We start from the raw sequence: 16,684 nt of genomic DNA, 5'->3' as shown, positions 1-16,684 counted from the left end.
GGGGCAGTCATGGAGGCCTCCTCAAGGTAAGGAAATGTTTGTTCCATTATTTTGAAGCTGCTTTGCCCTTACCTCTGTGCTAGAAAGTTGGTTAGGATTGTGCCCATTGTCTTTTATACTTGGTATGTTGCTATTCATTGTTTTTGTATGTTTTAAAAATTGATTTCTGAGCTTTTTACAGATTTGTGATTACTGTACCTATTAATAGCTTTAAAATATTGCTTGACCCAAAAGACCTTGTTATTGTAACTAACTTGGAATATAATAAATTAATATATATTAAGCATTAGTTGTTTCATTTTTTCAATTAGAGACAAAATTTGACTGACTGACAGAAATTCAGTATTATAAGGCTATTATGTTCAAATACGTTCGTGCTTTGCTAGCTTGTTACAAGTCAGTCTAGTATTGGCTCTCTATATGCTATGCCTGTATTTAAAACTTGGGATTTTTGCAACCGAAAGCATTGCTTGCTTAGGCCAGGTTCTCCCCTGCCCCCAAGACAGCCATACACACTTCCAGAACTTTGCTGTTTTTTACTGCTGAAGTTCTTGCTGCTGCAAAGGGAGAATAATAGTTCTTGAGAACTTGATACTGTTGCAGTTTGAAAGATTTTCATTTTCTCAATTTGAAACTTTCTCTAAAACTGCAGAACCCAGACATCTTCCAAAGGAGATTCCTATTGGAATTCCCATTTTATTTTAAATAGAATGAACACAGTCTAGTTCCTGAGAATACATCAGCTTCTACCGTATCCTACCCCCCCCCCCGGTCTGAAAGCCCTACATGGGGCTTCTTAGACTTGTCTAAGCCATTTGGCTAATATAGCTGTTTGGCTGATATAGATCCAAGTAGCAGCATTGGGCAGGCTGGGGCTTGGCATGGGATAAGGGAACAAATTTCACTTGCTGCTAGGACACCTCCAGCGTGCTCGATTTCAGCACAGGATACGGTGTGGGCTGTGGTTCCACTGCATCAGCACTGAATAGAATTGGGCTGCCAGTTCACCTTGAAGGAGGTCATTCTTTGAGCATGACTGAGCACCTTTTTGCAGAAGTCACATCCATTGGGTTGAAGTTTTAGCATTTTATAGGAGTAGATCTGCCCTTCTAGCAGGGCATTAGTGATGGGCATTGTACAGTAATTGACTGGCAGATTGGTGGTACCTGGTTAGTTCTCAGAAGTAGTAGGGGGCCACTACTGCATCACAGTAGAGCTGGAGCGACCATACTCCTCCAAAAAAATGTACATGATTGTAATTCAAATGCAAATCCTTTATTTACTATGTGACAAGAGTGCATGTTAAATGAGAGCTTATTTGAATGTGAAACACAAAAGGGGGGAGAATTGGAAAGCAGGGAGACCTGCAACAAAATGTACTACAAAATGTAGTATGTAGCACGCAGGCATAGCCTTGAATATTTTGAGGCTTTCCTCTTCCATGCCAAGATGCATTTCGCTTGGGCATTGAGGTAGGAACGTGTAGTGGGGGGGCAGGTGAGGCAGAGCCTCCCACCGGAGTCCTTCAAAAAGCACTGCCTCCCTGTGAGGTGCCCAAGCACCCCCATCACAAGCATGTGGGTTGTGCGTGCCTCACACTGCGGTGGCGCTTTCGGAAGAACTCTGGCGGGGAGGCTCTGCCTCACCTGCCTCCCCACCCACCGCACGTCCCTGCATCAACACGACAAAGTGCAGAGAAGGGGGAGGACTTCGTGTGGTGTGTGCAGCACCTGCAGAGGCCAGGCGAGGGCGCTGCTGGGCTGGCTGGCTGAGGCGCGCACGTCTCAAGCTCGCTCTCGGCGGCGGGAAGGCCCGAGGCGCCTCACGGCGGGCTCTTCCACTCCGTGGCGCGGGAAGGTTTGTGCCGCCCCCGGCCTGACGCGGAGGAGGAAGGCAGGCGGGAATAGGCTGAGAGGACTGGCGGCCTGCGCCATGAGGACCGTAAGAGGCCAAGGCGAGAGCGCCGCCACCCAGGGGCTGTCGGGAGACTGGGCGGGGAAGCCTCCAGCCCCCGGGCGGGCAGCGGGGGGGGGGGTTGCATACACAGGACAGTATACCAGGGACGTGCTGGGGGTGGGGAGGCAGGTGAGGCAGAGCCTCCCCACTGGAGTCCGTTACAAAGCGCCGCCACTGTGTAAGGTGAGGCAGAGCCTCCTCACTGGAGTCCTTGGAAAGCGCCACATGCGGTGGGTGGGGAGGCAGGTGAGGCAGAGCCTCTCCACGAGAGTGCTTTGAAAAGCACCGCTGCCGTGTGAGGGTCCCAAGCACCCACCACCCACGCATAGAGCCGTGAAGGAGGGAGCACACGAGTAGTGGGTGTTTGGGCGCCTCACATGGCATCAGTGCTCTTTGAAGCACTCCGGTGGGGAGGCTCTGCCTCACCAACCACCACACATCTCTGCAGTATACCAAGACGTTGGTGAGATGACAGAGAAGCGGTGTGAGTGTGTATGTGCGGGTATATCCTGGATATGGGAGGGGAGCCCTTCCAACCATCACCTGGGGTGTTGCCAGGCGTGCTTCCATCCAGGGTTCCAGTCTCACAACTTGACATGGGTGCTGGGGCTTTGCATGTGAGATATGTGGAATGACTAACGTGGTAGTGTTTTAAATGCATGGGCTGTTTAGTTTTCCTATTAGAAAGAAGGTCTCTAATGGCAGAGAGAGAGAGAGAGAGACAGAGAGAGAGAGAGAGAATGATCTCAGGCATGTTTCTGCCTCAGCACTTCTCGTTTGGGAAATTATAATAATAATAATAATGATAATAAAACTTTATTTTTATCCCGCCCTTCTCCCAAAAAGGGACCCAGGGCGGCTTTCCATCATGGAAGCTTCTCTGATTTTCAGATCTAGATCTCATTAGCCCTAGCAAAGTGTTTCTCAACTAGTGGTACAGGTACCACCAGTGGCACCTGAGGTGGTGTCTGGTGGTACTTGTAAAACCCCTAGACACCTGCCTTCTGGCAGCAAGACCAGGAACATGACACAATAAACAGCACTAGGAGGCTTGGCGGGCAGAGCTTCAAAGAGTGCTCTTCCATGCTTGAAAAACCCTCCCTTACATCCTGAGCCTCTTACTGGTGTTGGACGTATTGCATTTTACCTCCCAACCCAGAAGTAATTGGTGATGATGCCATCACCAGTTACTTATGGTGGTACTTTAAATAATAGGTGGACCATGTGAAGTGGTACAGTGGAAGGAAAACACTGAGAAACACTGCCCTACCAGGTTTTCATTGTGTTTTGAGTAAGAGGAATTTGCCTGCACTTGTGCGCATTTAGCTGCCCACAGTACTTTCCTAGGGATTGCAGGATTGTTTTGGAAGCATGCCTGTTTTAGAGAGCAGGTGTTGTTTGCTCAAACTCCTGTTGGGTAGACTCCTAAATCAATAGATGGGGAGGGAGTTTCATCATTGTATGAAAAAAATCTTGGGTTCAATTTGTAGTGTCTTCAGCAGCATTGGAAAAGATCCTTTCCTGAAGCCCTGAAGAACCTGTGCCTGATTGCGTGCAATAGACAATATTTGGCCCAATGGACCACATAAGTCTGCTTCATTGACTTGGTGAGATTCAGAACTGGCTCATCCATGAGGCTGATTGAGGTGGTTACCTCAGACAGCATAGTAGCAAGGGCTGCCCTCTTTTGTCTGCCAACTCTGGCCCCCCCACTCTCCCCTCCCCTGCATTTCCTCATCTCATCTGTCCCCCTTCTTTTCTCAGTGGACAGAATAGAAGCTAGCGTATCACCAAGTGAAGGGGCAACACTTAGCACACTGAAAGGTCTGAGGCATATTTTTTAAAACAGTGAGGTTTGATAATTTCCTCTAAAAGGGAGTTTAAGGAGAAGTGGAGATGGGTAAATACACGCATACTTGGGTTAGGTGTTGTTTCTTTTGTGCTGTGGCAAGAGTGCATACTTCTCTTGAGGTCCAGTCCCAAACTCCAGCGTGTGTGGCTTTTAGCAGACTTGTCAACAGTTGCACTGGTCCCATGATTAGTTTTTAAATTGAGGGATTGAGTAAGGGACATGAGCTTTTGCTGTTTGAGAGGGTGGTATTACAGTAAGTCTTTTAAAATCTGTAAATCATCAAAGTCTTTGCTGTTAAGAGACACAAATGGCATGCATATGCATCTTTTGACAAATAAATAATCTTAGACATATCCATGTGCTGTGATTGGGAAGAAGCAGAGCTCACCAGGATGAGCCTCCACTATTCTAAAATGTCTTGCTGTTATGTGTTTCCTTTTAGTAATCATTTAGCCTGGCAGTTGGATTAGGTTACTCAAATATGGACCGGAATCCATCACCGCCATTCAGTGACTCAGAGGAGGAGGTGGCCGCTGTTGTTGGGGATTCAATTGGAAATACAGTCTATAGCAAGCACTGGTTGTTCGGTGTCCTTACAAAGCTAATTGAGGTACCCGATGCTTGTACTCTTTATCGCAGTAAGAGCATGTGAGAATCCTGGAACTTGAAAACCCTGTGGGTCAAATTTAGTGCAAGATTATTTATATTCTTTGTTCCAGGTAAGCTGAGTGGTCACGCATTTTGAACCAAAGGTCAGCTATGATGCATGACATCGTTGGAAAATGTCACCACATAGCAACTGAAGGGATCCATGCAGTGGCACAGAGTCCTTAGGTGGAATATAGATTCTAAGGGAATCTTAGAATAAGATTCTGGGAGTAACCTGGGAGTAAGTCCCGTTAAAATAATGGGACACCTCCACGAAGACATGCATGGACTGTGCTGTAAGATTGCAATCTTGTGCATATTTACTTAAGAGTAAGTTCCTCCAAAATCCAAAGGACTTCCAATTCATTACTCAAAGGTATTGAACTGCATAGGTCACATTCCCATTTTTGCAGAGGGAAAATAAATTCCTATTGGATTTATGTTTTGATAAAACAGTGCAATCCCAATGTCTACTCAGAAGTAGATGCTGTTGAATGTAGTGGAATTTTCTCTGGTATGAAGCCTGTTAATGACAAGCTTAACATGATGTTAGCATCGCTTTTGAAAATGCCCTTATTGTGCCACTTTCCTTCCTTTCTCAGTATTCTTACTTTTTTTGGCAGGTTATTAGCCCTAAGAAAGATGGTTCTGAGCTGAACCACATGGAAATGCAAACGGAGCTAGATGACGATATGGAGAATGACATTTGCAAAGTATGGGACATGTCAACGGATAAGGTATTGGTAATTTTGCTATCTTTTGAAGAGTGTTGAAATTACTTGGGAAGCAGAGAGAAGATTTTCTTCTATCTTTTACTCATATAGTTTAAATTAGCGCTTCCCAAACTCTCCCATAGTTTGGACTGCTATAAGTCTTGCAGGGAAGGGGCAATGGTGCTGCCACAATTGCGCCATGCGAAAAGGGCTTTTTTGTTCTTTCTGGGAGAAGTGCCAGCCCTCCATAGGGTACAGGGGGCCTGCGGACCCCTCTGTGGGCCTCCTTGTGCCTCAGAACTGCTCCCAAATGTGATTGTTGCCCAGTTTTTAGCAAGGGTTTGTTCTCTAGGGAATGTGCTCGGGTTGCAGTCTTAGATTAACTGAGCATACTTTTGACATAAAGTAAATTGGCTGGAAGAGTTTAGGTGGGCTTTGCTAAATATTGTGCATGTTATTTCTAACATTATCTAGTTTATTTTGTATTCATTAGCCTACCCACTATTTCTAGTTTAACCCATTTCTGCCCAGGCCACAGGTTCCATTAACTCATTTCTTCCTGGGCCATTTGGTTGTGTATATACAACGTTGGGCAGAAATGGCTTAATGTAATTTGCATTGATTGCTTTGGTAATTACTCTTTTTTATTATTAGCCCCATTTATTGTATTCTGGGTTGGGTGCTTTCAGTTCTCTTTTTACTTTGTGTTTTTATCAGCTCCATGTACCCAGATACTTCAGTATACCATTCTGTTCATTTCAACAATAATTTTGCGTTTGTGGTTTCTTTAGCTGGATCAGCTCTCAGATACAGGGGCATAAGAAAGAACTACTGTATATTGTCACTAGTAACAATTTACAAAAATGAAGTTTTGTATTATGGAGACATGTAATGCTTGCCTGCTTGTTACTAATAATAAATTCAGGAAACAAGGATGTAGCAAGGAAACCTGGATGCCATGCTTTTGATTCTGTCTGACAAATAAGAAGAATTGAGAAAATAGATGTGTATAAATAATGAATCCAAGTAAGAGAAGGGCTTGATTTTCAGGGGCCCAGTTTATTCACTTCTCATGTGGCTGTCATTAATACACACTCTTCCTTGTTTTTCAGGATGTGGCTTTATTTCTGCAAGAATTTAATGCCCCTGATATATTTATGGGTGTCTTTACCAAGTCTAAGTGTCCTCGGCTTACTGTAAGTCCTGTTATATATCAGCCCAACGCTTGCCTTCGTGCATGTAAAACTAATGCTGCTTATTAACTGGAACAGTTGAATGATTGTTGCCTCTTGTCTTTTCAAATATTACTACTACTACTACTACTACTACTACTACTACTACTACTACTACTACCAGTATTTATATACTGCTTGTCAACAAAAAGTTTTACAAAGCAGTTTACAGGAAAAAATCAAATAACTAATGTCTCCCTGTCCCAAAAGGGCTCACAATCTAAAAAGATGCAACACCAACAGACAGCCACTAGAAAAGACACTGCTGGGGTGAGGTGGGCCAGTTATTCTCCTCCTGCTAAATAAAAGAGGAGCACCCACTTGAAAAAGTGCCTCTTAACCAGTCAGCAGGGGTTATATATATGAATACTACAGTACAGGCATCCTGTGTTGTCAGTGGAGGTTCCAGTCCTGAAACTCCCACAGATAATCAGATCCATGGGTGTAGGCAACTGTAACCCTCCAGAGGCAACAGAAAGTAAACTAAAACTGAAAGTGATTTTCTAAGGCTTCCTAAGGCCTTAGAAAGTGTTCTGAGACCCATGGAGGCTGCACGTAGCCTCCATGGGCCTCAGAACACCCTCTGGAGGTGGTGAAAGGACCTCTGAAAGGACCATGTTGGGCCAACTCTGCGGGTTCAGGACCCGTGGATAGTCAGATCCGCCAGTAACTATATATGCATTTCTCACTTCTTCTGTTGTTTTTTTCTTAGGCCAAACCTACTCCATTACTGTTAGTTTCCTTAGGTTCTAGCATCATTAGCATTGCAGTAGCCTTCTTCACTTCTCAATTTATGAATATCATTTTTGAACTGTGGTAGCCAGAGCTGAAAATTCTGTAGTGGAGATGGTTGGGGGGAAGATTTCCAATGATATGTAGTCCTATGCAGGAAACCAAATACCTTATTAGTGTTCTTTTCTACTAAAACTTATTGAATTATCTAGATTTAGCCTGCCAGAGCCAGCTGTTGGAAGCTGCAGTGCGTGAGTTTCTGACCTAAGAGAGAAGGTGAAGGGTGACCTGTCTGACTTTTTTTCTAGATTGGAGGGTTTTGGTCATTCATTTTCTTCTTATGTAGCTTTATACCAGTGTTTCTCAATGTTTGTCCTCCACTATGCCACTTCACATGGTCCATCTATTCACAACAAGCACCCGTAAGAGCCTCAGGGTGGATAGGTGGGCTTGTTTCAGCATGGAAAAGCATGCTTTGGAGCCTCCTACTGCTGTTTGATGTGTCATGTTTCTGGTCTTGCTGCTGGGCAGCAGGTGTCCAGGGGTCATTTGAGTACCACCAAACGCCTTTTCAAGTACCACTAGTGGAACCTATACCACTGGTTGAGAAACACTGCTTTATACTAACTGAATGGTGAGCCCTACTGCATGTGTTGATTATTGCTATATTTGACATTTCAGGAAATCTGTGTTGGAATACTGGGTAATATGGCCTGTTGCCAAGATGTATGCATGACTATTAGCAAAGATGAGAACCTTGGGTAAGTGATATGTTTTACTCTTGATTTCTGAAACTTTTTTGATTCCTCAGCCATCAGCTTAATTGCTGTTTTTAAGCAGTATTGGTGCATATGGCCCTTTTATGCAATGAAAGGAAAACAGACTTCTTAATCTAGACAACAGAGAGAGTTATAACAAAGACAAATGAATGTAAAGGTGACTCAAATCTTTGGCAGGGAAGAAGATTTACCGAAAGGTTTTGTAAAAGAAATAATCTGATCATACGTGGAAATCATTAACTTAACAGAATTATTTTAGAGCCTTTTCAAAGTTATACTGACATTTTTGAAGCTCAGAAAGGAGAGTAAAATTATTTCATCGAATTGTTGATAATTTAGAGCCATGAGATCCATGGCTTGGTCCATAGATGGTGGCATTGGCCCCAGAGTTGATAGTAGTTATGTGTACAGTCATGTATCTTTATCAAGATCTGATGTAATTTTGCTATTAATTCTTTCTTAGTACAAAATATTTTTTCAAAGCCTTTTTTATCACTTTTTCCTGTAGTTTTGCTTTAACTGAAGGAATGGAAACAGATCTTTTCATTAGACCTTCATTCTTTTTTCTTCTTCAGATATAAGCTGTGTCTGAAAATTAAGAATTTTGTGGCATCTTAAAGATGGACCAGTTTGGTCTTCAAGATGTCACAGGACTGTTGTTTCTATAGTACAGACTAACATAGTTTACCCCTCTAGAAACTGAAATTAAAAGAGCTATTTTAGGCTCATCCAAGAACTTGGGTGTGCCTAGTGAAGTTTTCTGCTTTAAAATGAGATATTTATTTGAATCACAAACTCCTCTGAAACTACCCTCAGTTTCACAAGTGATATGCCATGTAGCACAGAGCATTGCTGTTCCAAAGCTCCCTTTGGCTTGTGGAAGTAGTTGCTTGATTCTTTGAATCTTTGCCAGTGTCATCATGTTCCATCAAATGTTTAAACTTTCTCTCTAGGAGAGAGGAAGTGACTGTAATTCACAAACTATTAAGGGAATCTTACAGCCCAATCCTATCCTCCCCAGCAGTGCTGGGTACAGTGGTACTGAAATTACTATTGCTGTGTCCAGCAGGGCCAGGTAGGCCACTGGTGGTTTCCTTCGAGGGAAAGGGACTTTTGTTCCCTTACCCTGAGTAAAGTCCTGGCCCCTACAATGGGGCTACTTGAGTCTGCACCAGTTATTTTGCAGCCCGACATGGGGCTTACAATCCAGCGGAGTCCCGTGTCAGTCTGCAAAATAACTGGGGCAGACTCAGGTAGCTCCATTGCAGGGACCAGGACTTTACTCAGGGTAAGGGGACAAAAGTCCCTTTTCCCCCAAGGAGACCTCTGGTCTTCTGGATCCTGACTCCCCTCCCGGGCCAGTCTCTTCCCCTGTTCTGCCCTCTCTCCACCCTGGAACAACTTCCCCTGCCCCCAAAAGCCGTACTGCTGCCCGGTGGTGCTCATTGGCAGCTCCACAGCGTCGTCCTCCTGGCGCTGAGGCCTACCACAGATGCTCCCTCATTGCTGGGTGCCACAGACATGCTTTACAGGATGTTTGTGGCACCTAGCACTGTGGTACACTTGTACTGCTGATGCTCAAGCCCATAGGTTTGGACTCTTAGGGCCTAATCCTATCCAATATTTCAGTGCTGGTGCAGTTGTGCCATTGGGGTGTGCACTGCATCCTGTGGTGGAGGGACAGTCACTGGGGCCTTCTCAAGGTATGGGAACATGTGTTTCCTTACCATGGGACTGCATTGTGGCTACATCAGAGTGAGAAAGTTGGAAATAATTGGACCGTTAGTCCCTTAGCTGTCCAGTGTAGCTTGTAAACTCTCTAATAGAAAATGTGTTGCTTCTGTTATGCAATGAGTACACTGTGGCCATTATGGAATTTAATAGTACTGGAACTACTTCTGTTATGTACAACTTTTTTTTAGGCTAGAATCCACTAACTGTGCCCTTGTTGAAAGCAGTGTAGGAAATTTGCAGAATCTGGGTTAAATTGTGCCCTTAGTGGTTGCATGACCCTTACTTTAAAGTTTTGTAGTAATGTGTTCCCATGACACTGTCCGCCATTCATTTTTGCAGCTGTAAGCATCAGAGATCTATGTTTAGACACACATTCTGAAAAAAATACTCAAAATTACTCCTTTTTTATAAGACATACTTCACTGATGTTTACAGAGTATTCTCACTTTCCCAGGCAGATGGTGCTACAGCGTTTATGTGATTCTGATTCCCCTACTCTGCTTGAAACAAGCAGGTAAGATATTTTGTTAATGACTTTTAAACCTTAGCATAAAATGCAGCTGTGTAAGAAATGTTAATGTGTGTGAGGAAAAGATTAGTAGTTGCTCTGTGTATTAGAGTAAGGGTGTCATTGCTATACATGCATACTTGGTAGGACTTTGTTTCTGAGTAAGTGTGCAAAACATTCTTCTCCTTACCCTTACAGGACCTAAATTTCACATTTGAATAAATCTCACTTTTAATATGCCAGATTTTAAAATGTATTTGCGATGTAATAAATTTATTCCTCACTTAGCCTTGTGCAATGAAAATAAAATCCAGTTTTCTTTTTAGAAATGTCATGCTAATTAAGCTTGCATTTCTTTTTAGGTTGTTGATGACTTGCCTCTGCCAAACTGAGGTGGCTAATATTTGGGTAGAAAGAATCCGAGAAAGCCCATCGGTGTATGACTGTATCTGTTTTATCATGTCAAGCTCTACAAATGGTCGGTTTCCAAGTAATATGGACATTGCTCTTGCCAGGCCAAAGTTTTAACTTGGAAGAATGATATACAGTATTAAAAAAATTAAATTAAAATTTCTCCATAAGTGGAGAAATTCCTTGGTTATTGTGTATGCGTGTATTCTGAAATTGTTTTCTAAGAACTGAGCAGTGATTAATCTTGTGTGGTATTTGCTTACCAATAGTGATTTATTGTTGTTATTTTGCCACAGTGGAATTGCTTGTGAAAGTAGGTGAGGTGGTTGATAAATTATTTGACCTGGATGAAGAATTAATGCTGAACTGGATTAAAAAAAGCTCTCAGCAGCCAACAGGCCAGCCTACAGATGATTCTCCAGAAGAACTTCCAGATTTTAAGATTGTACCCTGTCTGCTCGAAGCTGCAAAACAAGTCTGGTATTGTATCTATCTTTCTATGCATGCATGCATGTCAAACTCTATTGTCAGGGGTGGCCCAAGCTGGTCTGTTGTCCAAAATGGTGTTGGATTTGCCCCCATACCCTTGCACCAGCTGGCCAGTTCGCACACACAATTCACCAGCATCTACCTCCATTGCTGTCATCCTCCACCATTGCTACCACATCATTGGCAGTTTCTTGTTAAGTGCCAAATAGAGCTGATTCTGTTCCTCTTCACCTGACCACAACAAGTAGCTGTGGGGAGGAATGGCAGCTGCCATTTTCCTGAGCCCTCAGGAGGGTGTTCAGAAAAAGATTGCTGTGATGCTGGTAAGCTATCTCCTCCTCTTGGGAGAATGGGACTGCTGGGTAGAGCATCCAGGCAGGCAGTAGGCCAGGAGAGGTGGCAGGCACGCACAGGTTGTGGGGCACCTGTGTGGGCTAGACTAAGAGATAGTAACTGGCCCAAGGCTAATCAGTGAACTTTATGGCTGAGTTGGGGTTTGAACCTGGGTCTCTTTGATCCTAGTTTGACACACTATCCACTACGCTGCATGGACTTTAGAAGCTGGCTTTTGAAGTCAAATGAAAGCAAGCCAACATGCCTAAACAAAAATAACTCATTCAAGTTATATATATTATCCAAAACTCAAACTGAACACTGAAGCTTACCTGCCCCAGTAGTCACTGATGGAGGGAAGGGGGAGAAATGTATATTAACAACTTCTGCATTATTATTATTATTATTATTATTATTATTATTATTATTATTATTATTATTATTATATATTAACAGTATTTATATACCGCTTTTCAACAAAAAGTTCACAAAGCGGTTTACAGAGAAAAATCAAATAACTAATGGCTCCCTGTCACATACATGTTTGTTAGTGGTAACAGCGCTACACAGAATCTGTAATTCTTTCTTGTAGCTCTGATAACAATCCAGAAGGACTTGATGTTTATATGCATATCCTTCAGCTGCTCACCACAGTGGATGAAGGCATTCAAGCAATTGGTAAGACATTAGAACTGTACTGTTGCAGCAATATATCTTCACCAAAGATTATCCTTTGAAGGCTTTCCACGGTTTAATTGAGTGACTTCTTTTTTTCCTTTTTCAAGTACGGTCTTCTGATGGGGGAAAAGAAACTTGGAATTTGCTATATGATCTCATTTGCCATGAACTGTGCCAGCCAGATGATCCACCAATTATTATTCAAGAACAGAAGACAGTGTTGGCTTCTATTTTGTCGGTGCTATCAGCCATCTTTGCTTCACAGACTGAACGGGAATATGTCAAGCTAGGAAAAAGCAAGTGTTGTATTTGTTTATGTTGCAAGAGTTAAAATGTTGGGAAATGCCCTTGAAGAGTTTTTAGAAAAGAAATAGCATTTCTTCTCTAAAAGAAGAAACCAAAAAGAAAATTCCCAAAGTGATTCAGAGTGTTTCAGAAGTGTTTTGAAGCACCACCTCATTATGTAATGAAGTAGTTTGGGGGCAGTTAAGGGGACTAATGGCTTCTCTTTGGAATTGCAAGATAGGTCAATGAGGAATGAGGACAACAGGAATATATGCAACAGACCACAACCAAATTTCCATGTGACTTTCCATTTCCTTTGTACATGGCTTGGTGACTTGACCGCCTCCCCCTTTAGTGGTTTATATTCCTTTGGGGACCCAGTTCTTTCAGTTGCTGTGTATTCATTATTATCTAAATTACCCGAATCACAGTTGTAATTTGGTGTTTGAGCAATTGATACAAGTCTCAGCTGAGACCTAAGTATTAACTAGGTATTGGCACAGTATGTACGATGTTCCTAAAAGTGCTGTTTTTTGCAGATCTGATGGTGTTTGATATATATAAAACACCGTACGTACATGTATACATACATACATACATATGTAATTAAATTTATATATATAAAACTTTTGATGATGAGATTTTAATTTTCCATCAAAGTCTTCACATGTAAAAATATTTCATTTGCTAGGATAAAACCCACAAAATATCTGTGTTACTTCACAAAGCTTATTTTTACTTGTTCTTATATTTCAGATATGCTGCTGATTGATAGCTTGATTAGAATCTTACAAAACATGGAGGAATGTGGGAAGAGATCTGTAGACAGCTCCGAAGATTCCAATTCAGAGGAGGTTGAGAAGTTGGGAATAGCTGACGAAGACTTCTACTTAAAGATCTTAAAGGACATCTGTTGTGAGCTGCTCTCTAATATGCTTCAGAAATTGTCTAAGGTAAAAATAATTTAAGCCTGTAGGGAGCAGAAAAGAAATATTATTCATCCTGCTGTTTTATCTTTCACACACTTTTTCTTACTGATGCAATAATCACTTTTAAATGAATATGTTAATTTTGAAATATTTTTTAGGATGTAGAAAATGTCTCATCACATAGGGGCACATTCGCTTGAAAGCTGATAGGGAATGTCTTTGTGTGACTGCACGTGTGCATGAATGGCTAGCTTTGAAAATAGTTGTGTGGGTTGGACCTCTACTTTGATTGAAGCAAGAGTTCAGTTAGAAAATTAAGTAACTGTGAATAGTAAAGGTCAGGGTATTGTTAACAATAAAAGCAAAATTCTGGGAATAGTTTCCTAAATGGCTTCCTAAATAAAATAGCTTTCACAGCCCAAGCAGTAATGTGGCCAGGTTTATCTCTCTCATGAGGCCATTCTAAATCCTGGGTGTCAAAGTGCCCTTCATTTATTCCTGTTGAAGTAGCGCACTGTCCATTAGCAGACACGCCACATGGCAGCATCGGAGGGAGAGACAGAATAGCAAGGCCCATTCCGTCAGCTTGATTGAGACCAATTGCCATTTTTATCCTCCTGTAACTTTGTGAAGCATTGGTACTTGAAGTTCTTTGTCTTTCTCTTCCCTTCCTACCCCTTTGTATCATGACAATTTGATTATAATTCTAGAGACTCTGTGTGCTTACAATTTGTAAGTGATAATGGTTTGGTGTTTTCAGGAAAATATTCTGGAGGGGCTCAAGGAAGGTCATCTAAATGAGCAGAAATGTTCCTGTGCATTTCAAAATCTCCTCCCTTTGTATCTCTCTTCGGTATGTATGCTCTCTGAAATAGGCAAAGAACTGCATTTGATTTACATGTATGTTGAGAGGTGTTGCTATACAGCATTTTCTGAAAGACTGGGAACCTGCAGACAAAGATTTGACCTCAGTGTTGCAGTCAGTATCTTAAAGCCACCACACACACCTTTCTACCCTACAGTCTCTTACTTGAAACCTCTGGCCAAGCCCCCCAAATTTCCACTGTGTACCAAAGCTTTGGAGCACTGCTACCAAAGTGGGGGAATTAATTCAGGTGAGGGAATGAACTTTTTTGTGGTCAGCTGCACAGGGGGCAGGAATTGTAGGTTGCTCCTCCATAATACCACCACTATGAACACCCAGACCACTGAACACGTAGTAGGAAGTAAGTCCTTCTAGGTTTAATGGAACTTGCTTTCAAATCAGTGCACACACGAAGGCAGCCTAAGTGTAACCCAGATGGCTACAGAACCTCCTATGAATCTGAAAAGAGGACAGAAGAAACTAAGGTAGCCTGGTAAGGGGTGTCTTTTGTGTGCTGCATCTAGCCCAAGAGACTGTCCAGCTTAGTCCTGTTGCTCCTGGAGCAAGTACTGCCCCAGCCTGTCTGAGGCCTAGGAGCTGCAAGTGAAGCTACAATAGTACAGTAGTTCTTTGTTCAGCTATCTTGTAATTTTTTTTTCCTCCTCCAAAGGAAGGAATAGGGCATGTACTAACCTCACAGCCACCACAACACATACCTTGTTTGTGGCACTGCTTCAATACCCCTGGGTTCAATTTCGTTAAAATGGTGGATGCTTTTACATTTCTCCAGTGAAGTGTGGTTATAGATACTGTAACTTAAAAACATCCTTAACAGCATCTGCACCCATGTGGAGAGCGCTTAAATGGAGGAAAAGATTCCCCAGTTATGCAGTAGTTCAGTGTTGGGGAGTATAGGAACATTTGCCATATTGACCTTGCGTGCAGTTGCTGATGACATAATGATTTGATGTCACAGAGGTTAAATGCTTGTATGTATCCACATTGAAATCTGGTTTTACAACTAACATTTTTGTAGATGTTCATCTTGTATTTTCTGTCTGCATCAAAGCAGGAGTATTACTGTTTATTATTAAGAGCATAGTATTTATATACTGCTTTTCAACAAAAAACAATTCACAAAGTAGTTTAAATAGCAAAATAAGTCAATAAAGAACAAGTAACACTGTATGTTGTATGAACATATGTTGATTTTGTATACAAATTGCATTCACAGATACCAGTGAAGTTAGAAACCTAGAATCTTCTGAAAGTAATTAGACATTTAATGGGCAGTAAAAATAATCTTAGCTTCAGTAGTATTAATTAGTGCAAAGTCAGCTTGAATTTTGGAAAGGATTTAAATAATCCTTTGGAAGATTCATCCACCTTGACTAAATAGCCTGATCCTGCCTGGCAGTTCCTGCATCGCACCTGACTCAGCTCATTTACACTTTGCTTTTCTTTTCAGGTGGAGAGTTTTATTGAAGTGCTGCATGAAGCTGACCAGGACCTTGCTGACAAGTTAGGAAAAAGCTTCCCAAGCTTGAAACCCCAGACATAGGAGCATATGTAGCACATTTTCTTGCAGGAAGATTTTGATTCTTTTGTTACCATTCCAAGAAAGCAATTTGTAAGGAATTCAGAAGGCATTTGGCTCACATTTCTTGACCTTCCGTGCAACAAAATTCACATGAGCAACTTCATTAAATGAAGTTTGGTGTGACAGAGTGTGGCATCAAAAACAAGATCTCCTAAAGCCTGTTCTGTATCTACAAGTTTACAGTCCTAAGTGTTGTACATGGGACGGGAATACAAACATAGTTTTATATGTTAGTTACCACTGAGGCCATGTATTTGTGGATGTATCAATAAAATAAACTTGATCTGTTTTGAAAAGAGATTTGCAATTTCTTTTTTTAGTTAGCCATGAATAGTAATGTCAACTAAAGAGATCTTGAAATGTACAGTTATTTGATTTTGTATAACTACCATACCCTGCTCTCCCCTTACTCTGATAGTAACCTTTTAGAGATATCATTCAAATTTTGGGTTACAAGGCAAATCAAGTAATGCATTGCATTGGAAAAGTTCTCCAACAGTGAATAATTTAATTCAAGTTGATAACCTCTTGTTTCATTTGCAACTATTTCCATGGTACTGTTAATTGGGGTTGGAGTACTTTTTAGAGCTGCAGTATAACCAACAGGAGAATAAATTCATGATACACTGGAGTACATGTATGTTATATGCAAGGACAACATCATTGCATGCTGTGCGACTCAAGAATTAGATACCCTACCTATAGCAAAAATCAATATTTAGTTGCAATTACTGCAAGCAAATTTAAAGAAACTAGCAACATTTGCAGGAAGGGACATCTTCACTACATCCTCATGAAGGGTGCAATCCTACTTCTCTTGAAACCCACAGTAACCCTCCCTCCTTTTTGATGGAGCAAGATTGAAGCTTTACCAAGTTCTCTGTACAGCTGGAAGATTTTACCTTTGTCTCTTTACCTTAAAGAATGTTTCATTCTGTGT

General features: G+C 41.9%; 1 protein-coding gene across 3 annotated transcripts; it reads left to right on the top strand.

Moving 5' to 3' along the window:
- Nucleotides 1-1,771: 1,771 nt before the first annotated feature.
- Nucleotides 1,772-16,040, top strand: SAAL1 (serum amyloid A like 1). 3 transcript variants are annotated; one of them, XM_066634249.1, is made up of 13 exons: nt 1,772-1,941; nt 4,251-4,418; nt 5,080-5,193; nt 6,282-6,365; nt 7,815-7,894; nt 10,101-10,160; nt 10,517-10,632; nt 10,862-11,045; nt 11,980-12,065; nt 12,173-12,361; nt 13,107-13,303; nt 14,040-14,132; nt 15,613-16,040. In XM_066634249.1, exons 2-13 carry the CDS (start codon nt 4,290-4,292, stop codon nt 15,703-15,705), a joined length of 1,425 nt encoding a protein of 474 aa, XP_066490346.1. In that variant the 5' UTR covers nt 1,772-1,941; nt 4,251-4,289; the 3' UTR covers nt 15,706-16,040. The 3 variants fall into 3 exon arrangements, with proteins under 3 accessions (XP_066490346.1, XP_066490353.1, XP_066490361.1); XM_066634256.1 differs by having other exon boundaries at nt 1,773-1,857; XM_066634264.1 differs by lacking the exon at nt 1,772-1,941 and adding an exon at nt 2,074-2,139.
- Nucleotides 16,041-16,684: the final 644 nt, after the last annotated feature.

This window comes from Tiliqua scincoides, chromosome 1 (assembly GCF_035046505.1).
Source record: "Tiliqua scincoides isolate rTilSci1 chromosome 1, rTilSci1.hap2, whole genome shotgun sequence".
NCBI lineage: Eukaryota > Metazoa > Chordata > Lepidosauria > Squamata > Scincidae > Tiliqua > Tiliqua scincoides.
Note: the sequence above shows the minus strand (reverse complement) of the source record. Positions and strands in the feature narration are given on the sequence as shown.